Here is a 14,556-nt window from a genome sequence, read left to right on the forward strand (position 1 = left end):
ATAAGGCATGTCCTAATTCGCACCAATTTTAACATTGGTTGCCAAGCCTAAAGACCAAAAAAACATGTAGTCTGCGTTGTAAATACGTTTGTAGATTAGTGTAGTTGTAGTGCTAGATGTATTTATATGTAGTTTTTGTTATTATTATCTATTGAATTTGGCCACATTATGTAATTCTTTTCGTTTGTCCTGAAGAAGGGACGGGTCGTCCCGAAAATTTGACAACCTGGTTGTTCGTGTCGTTGGTCAGTTTAGTGCTTTGTGTGTGCGTATATATATATATATATATATATATATATATATATATATATATATACATGCTAAATAATTTTTTTATACATATTTGAACTGCCTGATGAACCATGTAGACATGGAGAAAGCGCTAGCAGTAAACGATTGTTTTTTTATGGAATGTGTCATTCTGATTTTCAATATTTATTTACAACTGTGCCGAGAGAGAGAGAGAGAGAGAGAGAGAGAGAATAATATATATAGCTTTTTGTTCTTACTATATATCAACGACATCACCAATGACATTTCTAAGAATATTCGATTATTTGCTGATGAGACTTCCTTATTTGCTATGATAGATAATGACATTATAAACCAAACTCTCTCACTTACCAAAAAACTGGTCTAATACCAGGGCTGTAGATTTTAATGCAAATAAAACCGTCAATGTTGATTGTACTAGAACGAATATTAATTTTCCTAAGATTCAGTTTGAACATGGTGGTGAAGCAGTTGATCAACGAAATTCTCTTGTTCACTTCGGCCTACATTTCCAGGCTATATAGCTGCAATTTTACAACAGTTCCTTGCGAAAAGTTCTCTGTCTTAAGATAACTTCCCAGCCTTGGATTTCTATAGTAAAAAAAAAATGCAAAGCATCAAGCACAACGTTTCCAAGAAAATTTTATAAGTGTACGTTTTTTTTTTAAAGAAATAAATTCATGTGCGAATAACTCCATGAAAAATATGCTGAAGTGAAGCACTGCTGTTCGTCATGCATTTTTCAAAACTAAAATTAATTTTTGTATATTCTATTTTCATTCTGTTCCTTTAAAATAGACGAAAGATAGTTAATTGTTCACAGCTGCATCGCATTCATGAGGAAGTGTCCATCATTACACCGGATGAAGATATCGGAGGCAGAAACATTGGAACTGTACAGGACCCAGTAAACTGTCCCTATATCTTTATTCTTTGTTTCAGGCCTTCTTTTATCTACATGTGATATTTTTCTGACATTCTCAAAGAGATATATAACTTACATTTACAAATTGATAAAGGGAACCTTTAGCGATCTCTTATGGCTACAGCGCCTTCAAAAAGCGGGAATGATTGTCTCATAACATAAAAAGCGTGCGTTTATGTACATGTAAGAAATTCTTGAAATAAAATGTGTATTTGCCTTCTGATTTACTAAAATTTCTCAAGTGCACGATATGACCTTGACCTTAAGGTTAATAAATTTGAAAATCATCGGACATTATACCTCCTCTCGTGAAATATTCAAACCAAGAAAAGGATAATCTGTTAGATGATGAAAGTTAATGAAATTGTACTCATACCAGGACGTACTCTCAATGGCGACGATGTTGGCAATACTAGAATGATTACATATATATATATCATGATTTATACAGGAGGTAACTGTTCAATTTATCTTCAATGCAACATTAATTAAGCTTTAAACTCTGGTCTTTTATCTAAAAAAAATAATGCGGTCTTTAATATTTATCGATAAACAATGTATTTCGTTTTTAATTCTTGCACATAGCGGTGCGTGATTTCATTAAAATGCATTGTAACTCTCGGTAAGTTTGCTATTTGATCCAGTCGTGTTGTTTATTCGCTTTTACAAATAACATAAACTAGCACATATAAGATTAACTGAGGAAATAGACCCGAATCGAGAATCTTAAGTCAACAACAGTCTTTAAGCTGGAGAAAGTTCGTGTGAAAAAGACGATTTCATGTAAGTCGGAAAAATATTGATACTGACAAAAAAGATCGTGAGAGTTCACTTTACAGGTGGAACAATGTTTTCAAATTTAATTGTCGACCTTTAGCGAAGTAGAATAGATTTAGTTTCAATAGGAATTCTTAACTCGCTTCAAGCTTTGTTGACATCAGTAATTAGACCACACGTTGACATGAATGTTTAAAAAAGTTTGTATACTAAATTGTCCTCAGTTTTGTATTCCGATCAGCAATTCATGTAAGTAGCAGGGTAAAATCTAGGCCACGTATATATATATATATATATATATATATATATATATATATATATACATATAGAATAAGAATAGATATATATAATTACTTCACCTTTTGAACATAAATATCCATGCATGCAACAAAATTTTCAAAAAACTGAATAAGTTACCTTTAGTCATAAAATCTTTATTATATTTTTTTATCGCAACATTTTTTATTTTCTTCAAAGTACCACAGTCATAAAAATGGACTTAGCAGAATTTTTTATAAACCTTTAGTGTAGGAGTCAACAGTGTAAAATTGGTGCCGTTGGCCATTCATGTTTTTCATCATACCAGTATCCCAACTAATTATAACCTGCTTGGTAAAAATGAATAAAACGCCCTCTCTCTCTCTCTCTCTCTCTCTCTCTCTCTCTCTCTCTCTCTCTCTCTCTCTCTCTCTGTATGTGTGCGCGCGCGCATGTGCGGCTTAGTTTGGTTATAACACGTACAAATATAAAATTCTTTTTCAAAGTGAAAAAAAAGACCCCCCCCCCCCCCCAAAAAAAAAATAAAAACAATTCTATGATATTCCAAAGTTGAAATCATTTATGTATTACCCGTTTTCACAGTTGTGGACTTATTGAGAAATCACGGGAGTAAATCACATTCTATACTCAGTGAATTGTATTCATTTTACTAATAAACGCAGAAATTTACAGGTACATTTTTACTTAATCATTTCTTGGGGGAAGTTTGTTGGTTGCAAATTAGTTAAAGGACGATGATTTTGAAGACCAAAAATTTAAATGTAGGGATCAAGAACTACAAACTAGAGAATAATAAAAAAAATTATTCATTCAAAATAAACGAACATGACATGTACAGTGTTTAATCTCTATACAAGTGTTCGGAAATGGGGTCTGGTTTGACGATTCGGACTTTTGATTGGAAAGAGTATGAATTTCATACTAGATTTCATAAAAGTTGGAGTAAATCATACAATTTGATTTGATATTTTAACGTTATCAGACTACACGTAACACGAACCCCCAGTAGTCTAAAAGTGTAGTAAGGGTTGTCTGCAAATATTGGAGGGAGTACGTTACGTCAAAGATGAATGTGCTGATTTTTTCTGGAAGCAGTGTGTCTAAAACATCTACTTTATAATAAAACAATTGTGTTTAGAGACTGGTGTGCTTTTTCAATTAAAGACTTGGGTAATTTATTTGAACAAATTCTGAATGAAAAAAGACGAGCTGTGACTACTGGTGGAAGTCCCTCTAATTCTACACATTCTGATACTTGGCTTTGATTCACTCGCTCCGTTATATGAACGTGATGATGGTGACTTTAATATGATTGCATTGAAGTTGACTTTCATAATCTTTCGATGAAGAAGTGTAGGAAACGACCAGTGCCCAATCTGCATTTTCTGACACTTTCGGTACTTTTTATTCATACATAGAAATTTCGGAAAAATGAAATATTACTTGCCAAAAAAAAAAAAAATGATTTGAATAATATCTGAGAAATAGACTTACACAACACTGCTTTTGTGTCTACAAACAATAAATGAATGGTATTCGATTGCGTTTAGTGTACATGCACTCGAACAAATCGGTGTCAAAAGATTTAAGATATATATGAAACGATGTCCAAACTTTTCAGCTGCTGAAATACAAGTGTTATTTGATGAGAGGGAGAAAAGACATTTGTTTTTAAAACAAAACTACAGTTCCAATGCTATGAAGGAAATATGTCACTTGTAGAGTCAATGCTAAAAATCCAACCGATATGTCCGGTCGTGGGAGGAAATGAAGAAAAAGTGGACATGCCTAAACAGCGGAAGTAGGAAAGAGTTGGCTGTGGGATATTCTAAACAAATATTGAGTTCATAATAAATATCAGTGGCGGATTTAAGGGGGGGGGGTAAAATTTTCAAATTTAAGGTAAATCGTGGTATCTTGTTTAGAAAAATGTACTAAACGATAAAAGAAGCAATAATTTCTTCCACACCCGGAGAAATAAATGACAAAATCTTTTGATTTCTTGAATTATTTTAGTGGAAAAACCCCAATTCCCCCCCCCCCCCCCCAAACCCTTAAAATTTGCGTCATTTCACTAATTTCACCATATAAAAAAATGATAGAAAATAGTACAAATGACAGAATAGGAGACATATTTCGACTGTAAAATCCAGGAGCTTCCCACCAGAGCCTCGCCTCATAGAGTGCCCCCCCCCCCCCGTAACTGCATATACAGGACCACAATGTAAACTAGTCATTTGTACTAATTGTGCTATCCTGTCTAAATAAAAGAATTTATTATTATTATTATAACTGCAATTCCTGGATCCGCCCCTGAATATAACATGTCGCGGTACATACAAAGCTTATCACTGATGTCCACATCCTCCATATAGTCTAAGAGATTGTTTCTGTCCCTAAACCACGTTCCCTCCGGATAATCTACATGTACCTATCTCTTAGCACAAGATAGTTCAGTATAGACTTAAGACAATATTATCGAAATGTCTTTAGACTTCTAACAATCTTAAGATATGACAGTTTTGTGAAACAGCTATGATTGATCTAATGACACATTTGAGTCTTAAGACAGATCACTGGCCCCAGATCAGGTATTCATTGATCTAGACGAAAGCCATTTATCATTTTAAAAAGTTAAAGAAATGAATGGTAGTATCTGCTGAAGGTAGCTAAAATGCCTTTGTTAACGGTTTTTGTTTTTTTTGTTTTTTAAAGATTCACGCTGCATCGAAAACTGCTGAGTATAGCTTAATCAATACAATACTCCAAGGTTAACAACTATTTTTACACCAGATTTAAAATCCACAACACGCTCATGAGAAAACAGGAGCTTCTTGTAAGTCGTACAAATATTAGCATTGCCAAAGAAAAGGTTTCGTTGTACCTTTATCAGGTGGAGCGGCGTGTAGATATTGTAGAGACACTGCAGCTCAATTTCCAATTGTCGCCGTCGTCGTTGTAAACTTTTCAAATTTTCACTTTCTTCTCCAGAACTACTGGGCCAATTATAACCAAACTTAATACAAATTATCCTTAGGTGAAGGGTATTAAGAAAATGGGGTGGGTTAATTGAAAAAAATATTTTTAAGAACCAGTGAGCCAGAGAAGCTGAAATTTACAAGAAAGCTTCCTGGCAGAGTGGAGATCTAAGTTTGTAAAAATCATGACCCCTGGGGATAGGGTGGGACCACAATAGGGGATCACAGTTATACATGTGAAGGAAACCAAACTAAATGGACAAATCATCCCTAGATGAAATTTATTGATATGAACGGCCATAACTGTCCACAAGGGCATATGATATTTCATGAATTTGTAGTCAAGTTTAATAATTAAGTTAGATAACTAATGAATTTTTAGTCTTTATCTTTGAACAGTTTTTTCTTGTATAATGATAGTTTTGCTCAAGTTTATTTATTGCTAAGAACTGCTGCTCAGGTGAGCGATGTGACCCATGGGCCTCATGTTAAGAGATATAGTTTAACCTATCAATCCTCTTTTTGACGAATACATGATAAGTTGCAATCGTAATCCAGTCACGTTCGATACTTAAATCTTTTCATCTTATCTTTTACACTCTAAAGCAGAAAAATGGACCTCATATATACCATGATATGATATATTTCTTTTTGATCCAGTTCGTTTGTCAGTTTTACACACTATTCTACCAGCATCATGTGTGTCTATCAGATTTGCATATCATTGTTTTAAAATAGTACACATTTCAAAGGGAAAACAGCATCAAATCTACTGAAGTTCTTTACATCAATGCATTGGTGCTTATGTTATCGGAAATTAATTTCGAAATTAGAATTTGCAGAGTTTCAACTTTAACTAGATACAAAATATGTTTGTAAATAAGATTGTAAAACCTTCATTTCTACCAAGAAAAAGAATTCTTTTATACTTTGAATTTAAAACTCTTTCAACCAAATTTATCTTGTAAGTAATTTAGTCGTACTTTAAAGCTTGAAATGATGAGCTTTCTGTGTCCATACGAATATTCTATTGTCCACCATGGTGAAAAAATCAAATGAAATATGATATAAAAATGTAAAAATAAAATCATGGAAAGGACTTACATAGGCGGTGCCTGCTGCCCGGGCCTGTTGTGATTTATCATAATAAGCTACTGTTTAGATTGGTTGTGTGTTTAACACGTACATACATGTGTAGATACAAACTTAATATTCGGAGGGGATGTCCGGCGTTCTATTAAAAGTGTTTGCTTGTAATAGGAATTCTAACCAAGGTTTAGGCATTGTCGAAAATACCCAAAACTCAGCGAGTTATTGCTTCATGAGAATATGCTTTTTTTAATAAAAGCTATCATATTAATATTTGTAGTAAATAAACATTAGTAAAACAACATTTTTATGCTAAAATAAAACAAATCAATTTCTGATAGTACATGTACCCTGGCATGTGTTTCGTTTTTGTAGGTTGTAGAAGTGTGGTCTTATTTCTAATTACAATACTGAATATTAGACGTTTTACATAATTACACGCTAGCTTACGAATTCCTCAAACAGCGAAACTGCTGATGTAAATGATCGACATTTTAAACAATATAACCAATGTCTTATAGACGAAAGTGTAGCAGAAATTAAAACAAATACCATGACGAACAAATCATTATGAATCCACTTCGTTTGAACTCAGTGACCTTTCGACACATTATTTTCTTTAAATGTGTTCTGCCTTTGACGAAATATAAATTTTCAAAGTTTGTCAGAGTGCATTTTTAATACATTGGTAGAGAATAATGCAATTTTTCATCAGCAGTGCTCTATAATTTGAATTAGGTTCTGATATGTTTGCGCAGACTAAATGTTATATGATAATCGTAATTCATTATAAGAGAATAGTTAGGTCTTACATGTATGGGCAATTCATCACAAAAATAATTAAGAATACGAATCTATACACGAACAATCGAAACTGTCTCTTTTTTTCCCTCCAACACCAATTATGTCCCCACTGACGTGACCAAACGATCAGATATACGCAATTTCACTCTACTTTTAAACTGATCAGTATCACAGTGCTTAATTTGGACGATTCTTTAATTACCCTTCTCAAAGCTCTAAACAAATGGTAACAAAACCAATTTGTAAAAGTTTACTAAAACAGATTCTAGATGAATGGAAGACACCATAAGGCAATTTACTTCGGTCACGATTTGGGTAGCCATGGATGGTATATAAAGAGGCGTTGGTCGTCACATCAACAGTTTGGAAGAGGGAGAGAATCTCGAACTCAACATGAAGGTTGGTCTTCTGTGTATCGTTCTGCTCTGCGGGGTCCTGCTTGCTCAGGCCAGACCAAAGGTAAGGAAATGATTTCAAATCCTTAATCATTCACTGCTAATTCATTTCAAGGTACATTCATTTTTTTTCTTTCTCTCTTATTTGCTTATGGTATAAATCATATCTGCAGGTGTATGCGATCAAAATGACTGTAGTAAGCCAGATAGTTAGTGAATCTCTCGCTTAAAGGAGTGTGAAAAGGTGTTTGTAAAGTTGGTGACTTCTCCTTAATGCACATATATGGTACCACTGAAATTAATAATATGAGAAGTATAAATATGGGAATTCAAAATATTTAGAATGTCGTATAGACCTTGGCTACCTGCTACATGTAGCCTAAGTACTCAAAATACGGAACATCAATTATGTAAATTAAGGAATTCATCTGAAAAACTTTGAAAATTCAAATCCAAGAGTTATTAATATCATTATGGTCTCCACCCCATTATCCTGGTAAATTTGAGAGTCAAAACGAACTAAGCTGGCAGCCTTTTTTTTTTTTTTTTTTTTTTTTTTTTACTTTTCTTTTTTACATAAAACAGGAATTGATATCACTTTTATTATTATCATAAAAGGTGAAGATAACGAACCGTGATCAATCTCACAACTCTTATAAGCAATACAAAATAGAGGGTTGGGCAAACATGGACTCCTGGACATACCAGAGGTGGGAACAGGACATAATTAATCTTTATATTTAATGCAAATCTCCGTTGTCTTTTTTAAATCTATATTCTTCATTTGGGAATAGATATTCTATCATTTTTAATCAGGTTTATTTTTCTAAACTGAGATATTTCTTCTTTCCCCCAAATATCTTTTTCACTAATGATATTTCCGTTTGCACAGGCATTGTTCTCTAAGATGTTTAATGCTTTAACGAATACTCCTTAATAATTATATGAATACTTTTTTCACTCATTTTAAAACGACAGTAGCTTAGTTGAAGTACCAACAATTAAAACCTATACTTAACGCCCATGACCATATAAACGTCCCAACACCTGCCGCGACACGGAGCTTCCTTTTATGTCATATCTGAGAAATCGTGCCTCTCATTTCTAAATGCCAAACGTTTTGTTGAAAGAAAAATCACTATCTATGTTAACGCGTGATAATGTTCACGACACGAGTGGGACTCGAACTCACACAACATCCCTCTACAAATAGTACACTCTGACCACTGAGCTACCAAAAACATGTTACATGTAACTCACACAACATCCCTTTACAAATAGTACACTCTGACCACTGAGCTACCAAAAACATGCTACATGTAATAAATATCAGGTAATTTAAAGGTCAACAAATGGAGAATCAGTGTGTATGAAAACTGCTTATGATACTAATGAAACCAGATGTGCTAGAATAGGCGTTGTGATTTCTGACCTACCAGTATTTGTACTACTTTTGTGGACTTTTTCACAACGTAATTCATTTTGTCCAATTCGATCTTTGGTGTAACCATTTATAGATCGTTATTTATGTTTGGATCTCTGTATGCTATTTATAGATCGTTACTTATGTTTGGATCTCTGTATGCTATTTGATCATAGCCACATAAAGAGTTAGGGCAATGCAATTCGTGACTGATGATATGAAACTCAAGAAGATTACCCAATAAATTATTTTTGTGTTTGTATATTTTTATCCCACTGCATTAAGACTAGTTTGAAGCAATCAACCTCTCAAATCATTAAAAGTGTCGATTTATGAATTACTGTCCCCCTGGCAGTAGTTTCCATTGATAATCATAAAATGCAGGTCATCAATTCGGAATGTAGTCAATGCGCTCGTGTGGGTTTTTATAAACATGCTTGGAAAATATGGACCTAATGTTAAATTTGCTGATTCTCCACAAAATTGTTATTTGTATTACGTCCCCATATTGAGACATCACCATTCTCCATGTGGATTCTTTCGTGAATGGTTGATCGTATTGTTGTTTGGACAATATGTGTGATTATCAATAGTGTTACATTCCACGAGCAGGTTTCGGGTAATACTATTGGTAGAAAACTGTATATAGAAATATACTTGCAGGTTCAAAACACGTGTAGTTGTTGTTTAAATGCAAGTGATGTCATGCATGACAAAAGTATCAAAGGACCAAATTGTGTAGCATTTATGTAATATCTTTTCTTTTTATGTTAACAGAGACCAAAGAAAGGTGGAGAAAAAGGTAATCAGAATAAGAAAAAGTTTATTCAGCTACACATGTAAATAAAATGGAATGTGAGGGTGAAATTGAATGTAATTACTTTACTAGTTTTCTTGCATGTAACTATAATTAAATACATTGCTAATTTTTCATCTCTTCTGCAATGTTACAGATGATTCAGAGATTGATCTTCTTGAGCGTATGCTGGATGAGTTAGAGGGTACGTTTGATGAAAAATTATATTTTCTGTGGATTCATTTTATCATATGTTGATTTAATTCTCAAAAGGCTTTCAAGTGTATTACATAGTCCGCCCGCATTTGTTTAAACTGTATTCAATTACAGAAAATGCCAAAGATAAGGACGAAGACAGCCGAAGACCTCCCCCCAAGAAAGATGACGGAGATGATAAGAAAGGTGGCAGACGAAGACGTCCCAAGAAAGACGGTGATGATGATAAAGATGGTAAACGAAGACCTCCCAAGAAAGAGGATGGAGATAATGAAGACAATGATAAACAAAAACCACCAAAAAAAGAGGAACGAGAAAATGAAGAAGGACGCCGTCGTAGACCACCACCAAAGGAGGAACGTGAAATTGAAGAAGGACGCCGCCGTAGACCACCACCAAAGGAGGAACGTGAAAATGACGAGGAAGCTGGCAAACGAAGACGTCCCAAGAAAGACGGTGGAGATGATGATAAAGATGGTAAACGAAGACCTCCCAAGAAAGAGGATGGAGATAATGAAGACGATGATAAACAAAAACCACCAAAAAAGGAGGAACGTGAAAATGAAGAAGGACGCCGCCGTAGACCACCACCAAAGGAGGAACGTGAAAATGACGAGGAAGGTGGCAAACGAAGACGTCCCAAGAAAGACGGTGGAGATGATGATAAAGATGGTAAACGAAGACCTCCCAAGAAAGAGGATGGAGATAATGAAGACGATGATAAACAAAAACCACCAAAAAAGGAGGAACGTGAAAATGAAGAAGGACGCCGCCGTAGACCACCACCAAAGGAGGAACGTGAAAATGACGAGGAAGGTGGCAAACGAAGACGCCCCAAGAAAGACGGTGGAGATGATGATAAAGATGGTAAACGAAGACCTCCCAAGAAAGAGGATGGAGATAACGAAGACGACGATAAACAAAAACCACCAAAAAAGGAGGAACGTGAAAATGAAGAAGGACGCCGCCGTAGACCACCACCAAAGGAGGAACGTGAAAATGACGAGGAAAGTGGCAAACGAAGACGTCCCAAGAAAGACGGTGGAGATGATGATAAAGATGGTAAACGAAGACCTCCCAAGAAAGAGGATGGAGATAATGAAGACGATGATAAACAAAAACCACCAAAAAAGGAGGAACGTGAAAATGAAGAAGGACGCCGCCGTAGACCACCACCAAAGGAGGAACGTGAAAATGACGAGGAAGGTGGCAAACGAAGACGCCCCAAGAAAGACGGTGGAGATGATGATAAAGATGGTAAACGAAGACCTCCCAAGAAAGAGGATGGAGATAATGAAGATGATGATAAACAAAAACCACCAAAAAAGGAGGAACGTGAAAATGAAGAAGGACGCCGCCGTAGACCACCACCAAAGGAGGAACGTGAAAATGACGAGGAAGGTGGCAAACGAAGACGTCCCAAGAAAGACGGTGGAGATGATGATAAAGATGGTAAACGAAGACCTCCCAAGAAAGAGGATGGAGATAATGAAGACGATGATAAACAAAAACCACCAAAAAAGGAGGAACGTGAAAATGAAGAAGGACGCCGCCGTAGACCACCACCAAAGGAGGAACGTGAAAATGACGAGGAAGGTGGCAAACGAAGACGCCCCAAGAAAGACGGTGGAGATGATGATAAAGATGGTAAACGAAGACCTCCCAAGAAAGAGGATGGAGATAATGAAGACAATGATAAACAAAAGCCACCAAAAAAGGAGGAACGAGAAAATGAAGAAGGACGCCGCCGTAGACCACCACCAAAGGAGGAACGTGAAAATGAAGAAGGACGCCGCCGTAGACCACCACCAAAGGAGGAACGTGAAAATGAAGACGATAACCGACGAAAACCTCCAAAGAAATGTAATGGAGATGATTAAGATAGTGATTGACAAAAAACCCAGAAACGCAGAGGATAATGTTATTCTCTAGCTCGATTTATGGGTAACCGGGATTAAATTGACACTTGGAAAACGAACGCGTGATTACAGGACACTCTATGTATCTTACTTTGTTATAAAAAAAAGTAATAATGTTCAATAAATGTTTCATGCATAATTTATTTCATAATTGTTTGGATATTGAGAATCTCCTGGATTTGGATGAGTTTAAAGTTGTGAAATACCCTTGAAAGAATATGCATTTTCTTGACATTTATGCATAAGAGCGAAATGTATGTGGTGCACTAAGAATGCATTCTTTGTTGGTCATTTTAGATGTAGTTACCGTACATGAACACTGCGCCCCTCTGATTCCGTAAGAGATTTCAAGACATATTCCCTATAAATCCATATTTAAAAGTTGAACCCCTCTTTTAACTTCAGTAACACCCGAATTAACACTGCATGGAGATGCTTGACAAATCATTCAACAACTTGTATCCAAATGGTTCTAGAAAAGATCCTAAAGGAATGTTCTGATATATTCCTATGTAAACTTTTGAGGCACATTTATGAAAGCTCAAGTGAGCTTTTCTGATCGCCTGCTGTCCGTCGTCTGATCGTCTCTCCGGCCGTCTGTCTGTAAACAATTTTTGTTTTTACATTTTCGACTTCTTCTCCAAAACCAATGGGCCAATTTTAACCAAACTTGGCCAAAAGTTCAAAACACGTGTAGTTATTGTTCAAATGCAAGTGATGTCATTCATGAAAAAAGTATCAAAGAGTCAAATGGTGTAGCATTTTTATATTCTTCAAGTGTGACTAATTTTTATTTTAATCTTAACAGGAACAAAGGAAGGGAGGAAGAAAAGGTAATCAGAATAAGAAAACGATTATTCAACTAAATAAAACTGGTTGTGAAGATGAAATGAATGGACTTACTATACTAGTTTCTTATATACATGTAACTGTATGTACAATTAAATACATTGCTAAATTTTTTTTATCTCCTCTGCAATGTTACAGATGAATCAGAGATTGATCCTCTTGAGCGTATGCTGGATAAGCTAGAAGGTAAGTTTGTTGAAAAAATATCTTCTCTGTGAATTCACTTTATCAAATGTTGATCTTATTCACAAAAGGCTTTCAAGTGCACAACATTTTCCGCCTACATTTTTGAAACTGTATTTAATTACAGAAAACGCCAAAGATGGGGACAAAAACGAAGACCTCCCCCAAAGAAGGACGGTGGAGATGATGAGAAAAAAGGTAACCAAAAACCTCCCAAGAAGGACGGTGATGATGAAGACGATGATAAACGAAAACCGCTAAAAATTGAGGAACGCGAAAACAAAGACGAACGTCGCCCTAGACCACAACCACAGGAGGAACATGAATAAAAGAAGGAAGGTGGCAGACGGAGAGGACCCAAGAAGGACGATGGAGATGATGAGAAAAAAGGTAACCCCCCCCCCCCCAAGAAGGACGGTAATGGTGAAGACGATGATAAACGAAAACCGCTAAAAAATGAGGAACGCGAAAACAAAGACGAACGTCGCCCTAGACCACGACCACAGGAGGAACGTGAAAATGGAGACGAAAACCAACGAAAACCTCCAAGGAAATGTAATGGAGATGATTAGGGTGATCATCGACAAAAAGTACAAAAACCCCAGAAACGTAGAGGATAATGTTATTCTCTAGCTCGATTTATGGGTTACAGTGATTAAAGTTACTCTTGGAAATCGAACGCTTGATTACAGGACATTCTCTGTACCTTAATTCTTTTATCAAAAAGTATCAATTTTCAATAAATGTTTCATGCATACTTTATTTCGTAATTATTTTTTTTAAATTTTTTTTTTTTTGGATATTGAGAATATCCAGGATATGGATGAGTTTAAAGTTGTGAAATATCCTTGAAAGAATATGCATTTTGACATTTATGCATACGAATGAAATCTATGTGGTGCACTAAGAAATGTATTCGTTGTTGGTTATTTTAGATGTAGTTACCGTACATAAGCATTGCACCCTTGTGAGTCCGTAAAATATTTCAAGACATATTTCCAAAGTTTACTCCCTGAACATCTACCCGCCAAAACATCTCATTGTGAAGGGGGATTAAAGTGTCCTCTACAGGGAACACAGATAGAGTATACCTGGATAATCTAAGTATGAATAAAGCAGAAAAACCGCCTTTATGCAAGGTGAAGATAACGAACAGCGATCAATCAATAGCATTATATGTACACATGAAGCATTGATAATTTTCATGCATGCACAAAGAGCACAGATAATCCAGTGCATATTCAATTATTTGCGTATTTTTACAAAAGTCATTTCAGCATATAGGACACTATTTAGATACATTTATTTTCATACAAAACACTTTTTAAAAAAAACTATTTTCAGCATGTGTTCACGATCCAACAATCTCACTGATTCATATATATGTATGCTATTTCAATCACACAACAAATTGCATGTCTGGCACTTAATCAGAATTTTGTCTTCGTTGTCACTTGGTGTTTTCATAGCATCCTGAAAAGAATATCAAAACAAATATCACAGAACAAAAGCATGCATACTAAAAAGAAAAGGGAATGTTTAACCTGGAGAACTAACTCTCTCCTTGATAATTCGTAATATAAATTTACGTAATTTGATTGATGTTATTGTTAGTTACATTAAATAATTGATAAAATTTATGGATTTGTG

At 35.2% G+C, this 14,556-nt stretch overlaps 1 protein-coding gene across 1 annotated transcript; it reads left to right on the top strand.

Annotated features, from left to right (window-relative positions):
• Nucleotides 1-7,244: 7,244 nt before the first annotated feature.
• On the top strand, nucleotides 7,245-13,982 carry LOC125655845 (uncharacterized protein DDB_G0290685-like). Its single transcript, XM_056143134.1, has 5 exons — nucleotides 7,245-7,584; nucleotides 9,721-9,745; nucleotides 9,897-9,944; nucleotides 10,070-11,776; nucleotides 13,297-13,982. The coding sequence occupies exons 1-5, from the start codon at nucleotides 7,519-7,521 to the stop codon at nucleotides 13,476-13,478; spliced, it is 2,028 nt and encodes a 675-aa protein (XP_055999109.1). The 5' UTR covers nucleotides 7,245-7,518; the 3' UTR covers nucleotides 13,479-13,982.
• Nucleotides 13,983-14,556: the final 574 nt, after the last annotated feature.

Source organism: Ostrea edulis, chromosome 7 (assembly GCF_947568905.1).
Source record: "Ostrea edulis chromosome 7, xbOstEdul1.1, whole genome shotgun sequence".
Classification (NCBI taxonomy): domain Eukaryota; kingdom Metazoa; phylum Mollusca; class Bivalvia; order Ostreida; family Ostreidae; genus Ostrea; species Ostrea edulis.

Coding starts and splice junctions, on each gene's coding strand:
- LOC125655845 (XM_056143134.1), top strand. CDS start 7,519: ATGAAGGTTGGTCTTCTGTGTATCGTTCTGCTCTGCGGGGTCCTGCTT. Junction 7,585..9,720: donor TTGCTCAGGCCAGACCAAAG/GTAAGGAAATGA, acceptor TTATGTTAACAG/AGACCAAAGAAAGGTGGAGA. Junction 9,945..10,069: donor TATGCTGGATGAGTTAGAGG/GTACGTTTGATG, acceptor ATTCAATTACAG/AAAATGCCAAAGATAAGGAC.